The sequence below is a fragment of the Lactuca sativa genome, chromosome 6, assembly GCF_002870075.4.
Source record: "Lactuca sativa cultivar Salinas chromosome 6, Lsat_Salinas_v11, whole genome shotgun sequence".
NCBI lineage: Eukaryota > Viridiplantae > Streptophyta > Magnoliopsida > Asterales > Asteraceae > Lactuca > Lactuca sativa.
Genome location: NC_056628.2, coordinates 199,553,037 through 199,558,477, shown reverse-complemented (window position 1 = coordinate 199,558,477; position 5,441 = coordinate 199,553,037). Strand labels below are relative to the sequence as shown.

Genomic DNA, 5,441 nt, shown 5'->3' with positions numbered 1-5,441 from the left:
TTATAGACAAGTAGGCTTGATATTTAAATTTTATAAAACATACATGATACATGATCATAATGATCGTTTTACATGCCATATCCATCCTGTTTATTATGTTGATAGTTAAATAATAACAAGGCTAAAGGCCAACCATATCACGATAAGGATCTAACTTAACGCATAGCATAACATAGTGAACAGAAGTCTGTCGGAGGCTTACAACTTGCAAACTAAGTTACTAAGGGCAGCCAATCAGGGTTGGAGGACTAAGGTGACACACGGTAAAAATCTGTCAAAAAGCGCGGCGCAACAAAGAGCTCAAGGGGAGTGGCTTTGTGATTTGTCAATCCAAAGCTTTCAGTCATGTCGATCTTCTCAGACAATGGATTGTGGAAATTATATGCATGTATTACGTTTGCTAATATCATCTGCATAGCTTTTAGAGCAAAAGAGATTCCCAAGCATATTCTTCTACCACTTCCAAATGGAATCAACTCAAAATGTTGACCCTTCACATCAATTTCCTTTTTGCTTGTCAAGAATCTCTCGGGTTGGAATTCAAATGGATCTTCCCATATTTCAGGATCATGTTGAATCCTCCAAATATTTACCAAAAGGCGAGTCCCTTTATCGACAGTGTAACCACCTACGATGCAGTCTTGTGTAGACTCATGAGGAACAGAAAGTGGCACAGCTGGGTAAAGTCGCATTGTTTCTTTGATAATGGCTTGAAGATAGACCAAGTTCTTCAAATCCGACTCTTCAACCATTCTATCTCGTCCTACATGCTTCTCGATCTCTTCTTGGGCTTTCTTTAACACAACAGGGTTGCTGACCAGTAAAGCTAAACCCCATGTTAAAGTCGCTGTTGTAGTATCAGTGGCAGCAACAAAAATTGCCTTAAAAAATCACAAATTAAGTTAATTCTCAACTGTTTATGAATGACGCACAACAACAGGGACTAAGAACATAGGGATTAATTACAAAGTAATACCAAGCATGTAGCTTTCACAATCGCATCAGTGCTGAAGCCATAAACATTCTCTTTGAATTCTTCTTTAATTCGGGACAACAATGCAGCCATTAGAACTTGGTGTTCCTCCTCATCTTCCTGTTGCGTACAACTCATCTTCTTTCTGTGCTCTTCTAACCATCCATCAATTACAACATCAAATGCTTTTGCTGTCTGCTTCATCCGCTTTTCATAGCCTCCTAAATCTAGCCATCTCAAGGCTGGAATGGCATCAGATGGCACAAATGCACCGAATAGTTGTAAAATGCTTCTGATAGTATTCTTAAGTTCATCTTCTTTTTGTTCACCAAGTGACAAGCAATTCCCAAATGCCGCCCTCAAAGTCATGTTTAGACTTAAGTTCCCAAACCAGTGCTTCATGTCAACCTTTACCGTTTCAGAAGACCCTTTATTATTTCTCATCCAATTTTTGTATATGTCTATTATGGATGCCTTCACTTCAGAGGTTCGGATATGTTCTAGCATTTGAACGCGACGTTGAGACCCCAATTCAAGAACAATTATCTTCCGCATCTCACGCCAGTATGATACATGTGGTGAAAGGGCGAAATTAGCATAGTTGTGGCCCATCAGCTCACTTGCCATGGATTTTGGTCGGCTTGCAAAGACTCTGTCGTTTGTTGCTAAGCACTCTTTAGCCATCTCTGCATTGCTCACAACCAGGACTCGATTAACCCCAAGTTTGATGCTGAATATTGGTCCAAACTTGTCTGCCATAGAGCCCAACAGTTTGTGAGGAACTTGAGAATTACCAGATAAAAGATACAGGTGACCAATTATTGGCAATGAGCCTGATGCTTCTGGTACTGTCTTTCCTGTTGCATTTCTGCTCCTGTGAACTCCAGTTCGAATCCATGCAAGACGAGCAAAGAGCAGAAAAGAAAACATACTAGCTATTAAGGTTATGAATAGTAGAAGTAAATCCATGATAATCTTTGTGGTGCGAATTGCGATGGATTGTTTACGGAATCTAAAGATCTAGTATAGAGGGGATTGAAGGGTTTTATATTTATCATAGACGTACACCACTAAATTATTAAGTACTGTTGATAAATTGACCAATCAAGTTTTTGGTTGTTTTCCTTAATTTTTCAAGATTTTATGATGGCCAAACACGTGTGGATATGTTACCCTACTAAACAATAAGTCAAAAGAATCTTGTACAACTACAAATATTATTTGATCCTTACTTTTTTAACTTTGTGCAAAAATTTATAGAAACCACACTATACACTTTGGAGAATCAGAAATTAAATATCTTCTTACTTTTAAGAAATTAAATATCTTCTTACTTTTAAGAAATTAAATATCTTCTTACTTTTAGTTTTTATAAATCATTTTAACCAATTAAATGGTGACATATGTAACATTTAATGCTTATTTAATGAAATTGAAAGATATTTTAGGATACTAATATGTAACATGTTATTATTTTTATTGTTGTTTAGTTCGCTGTTCAATCAACCCTCCCCTTCGGTTGCTCTAGCTGGCAACCACCGTAACCAGAAACCCATGAAACACCTATGGTGAACTCTACTCTCTTACTACCTTTTAGCACCACCTTCATCTTGTTGTATTTCCGACTTGGTACACAAACAATTTGGTAACTTGTATTGCATGCTTACTTCAAATTGAGTTAGTGAAATCCAAAGCAATTGACAAATAATATTGTGAATTATATGTGGATTAGTCGCAAACAATAAGTTCAGTTATTTTCATCTAAAAATTAATTTAATCGTTTGCGATTAAATCTGATTGTAAAAATATATAAAAAGATTATCTCGTTGTCAGGCAAATTAAAAATGTGAGACAAAAATCAAAACCATCCTTGATTTTTTCTTATCGCTAGTCTCTAGTATAATAGTTGAAATTGCACATAATGACTCCTATCCTTAAAGGTTTCTACGTCGCTCTAGAGATGTATGTTTCAGAGTAAAACCTTAGGATTTAATACATATTATCGCTCTTTCCAACATCTATGGAAGAACTGATAAACACAAAACAAATACTCAGAAATGTGGAATTGCTGAAATCATTGAGAGAAGAGAGTAGATCTCTATATTGGGGGTGAGGTATATAACTCTTACGAGAGTTGTATTTAAAGTCGCGGAATCCCTAAGAAACTCCAAACAATCCAAAATTTTGACGACGACAGACCTTTCACATCTCGCCACGTGGAAAACAAAGTATATCCATATATGCGGTAGCTTGCTCTCACAGAAAAGCGTTTCTGGAGGCTTCTAGAAGTTTCCACAAAGTCAACACTAGTCAACATGCCAACTAGGTCAGTCCAACCCGATATGATCTGATATGTTTTTTTGTGCCTAAATAGCACCATTTCGCGAACCTCACGTCTCACATCCTCGACATGTGTGTCAGATTTGCCCATCCGTTATCCTTCACTAATGACTTTGAAGGCTTACTAAGAATAATATTCTCATGAAGACACTTTATGTTCTTCCCCAATAATGTGGTTCAGTGGGAAACTTGCTTACTTGCAAATAACCCATTAATTTCCAAAAACCCCTTTTGGATCGGAAAGTTTTTTTTTTTTTTTTTTTCATTCAGACATATGATCTCATATGGGTGTCACTGAATTTAAACACATGTTTAATAAGAATAGACAAGAAGAGACTGATTCAATGGTATCCTATACATTTAAACCAAGAACCTAGTAATGATATGATCATGCACTATAAACCATTTTCATGACCCTCTAGAAGATAGGTCTGAAAATTCTTGACGCGATCCGTGACACGAAATAAACGAGTTTAGGTTGAGTTTTTCAACCCGTCAACCCGTTTATTAAACATGTCATATATGGGTTTCTCAAAAAATATACGAGTTGACCCACCAACCCGTTTAGAGATTTAATAAAAAAAATATTTTTTAAATGTATTAAGTATTATACACTATAAACTTTATACTTTATACTTGGATAGAATACCCGATACCAATGACCTTTTAACGTTTAGTGTTTTCCCTAAATAATCTCTGTATCTTACAAAAAAATTGAATAACCCCTCTCTCGCTCTCCCCTCTGTGATGAACGACAGAACGAACTCATGAAGAACGACAACATGAATGAACGACGTCGACGCCTGGATGTGAATGACGAACGCACAATGTAGTAAACAGTTAATTTGTTGCGATCCAACCCACGAACACACGAACCCAAATCTGATGTAACATCCATAAAATTTCATTAAAATCTAAACTTTCCAAAACAATCCTTTATCAATAGAAGTGTTTACAAAACCGTTGTTTCCAAGACATTTATTTAAAACCGGAATCATAAAACATTCATATTATCAGAGTTTCCAAGAAATCATAAGTCCAAAGCACGAGGATGTGTACGGTCACACATTCTCCTTGCCAAAACATATGAAGCACCTGAAATAATAAACTGAAACCGTAAGCATAAAGCTTAGTGACTTCCCCCAAAATACCAACACCATACAAACCATAACCATATCATAACAAATAAAACATCATGCATATAGAGTCTACAATATGACTGGATTGCCCTCACCGGGCCTGTAGTCTATCTGGCCCACTCTCAGAACATTCAGCATGTCTGGTCTGCCCACTCGGGCCTTCAGCCTGTCTGGACCGTTCTCCGGGTCTTCGGCCTAACTGGTATGCCCTAATGGGTCTGCAGTCTATCCGGTCCGCCCTAGGTTTGTTGGCCTTCAGCACAAAGCAGGTCCCACCTCAACCCAACCACACATATATAATCAACATACATATATCATACACTAGCTAGCATGTACAAACAGTCAAACCGATCTAACATATCACTCATCATAACATCATCCTATATACCAGGATGCCGACCTAACCGGTCACTAACATATCATTATCCTATATACCAGGATACCGACCTAACAGGTCACTAACATAGCATTATCCTATATACCAGGATACCGAACTAATAGGTCCCTAACATAACATCAACATGCAATAACTAGGATAACAATCCAAAAAGGGTCGGCATTGGTGCCTTCGACCCTGTTAGTATATTGAGGACAACTCACCTCACAAGTAGTGTTGAACTAGACTGAAAGTCTCTGACCTTTTACTTACTGAAAATCTCAAACTATCCAAAATAACGAATACTAAGTCAACAATTGGAATATCAATCTTGACCAAGGGTCCCACATAGGGTAATAGTCCATTTTGCTCTTTCTTGAATTTGGGCCAACGCCCAATTCTATATCCATAATCTAAAAGTCAAAATATAAAAGCCAATCATTGGCCCGATTTTCCCAATTGGGCCCAACTCTTTAATTAGGCCTCATTCTACGATCCATATCCAAAACTGGCCCAAAACTCATTTATTCAGAAAATCCAGCAAGGTCCAAGACAAACTGGCCCAATCTTGAAGCCTGTGACAACCCTATATTTTTCCAAAAGCATTGTAACG

General features: G+C 37.3%; 1 protein-coding gene across 1 annotated transcript; it reads right to left on the bottom strand.

Moving 5' to 3' along the window:
- Positions 1-2,019, bottom strand: LOC111914103 (cytochrome P450 CYP82D47). The gene is made up of 2 exons (XM_023909839.2): positions 977-2,019; positions 1-881 (listed from the first exon to the last, which is right to left on the bottom strand). Exons 1-2 carry the CDS (start codon positions 1,940-1,942, stop codon positions 249-251), a joined length of 1,599 nt encoding a protein of 532 aa, XP_023765607.1. The 5' UTR covers positions 1,943-2,019; the 3' UTR covers positions 1-248.
- Positions 2,020-5,441: the final 3,422 nt, after the last annotated feature.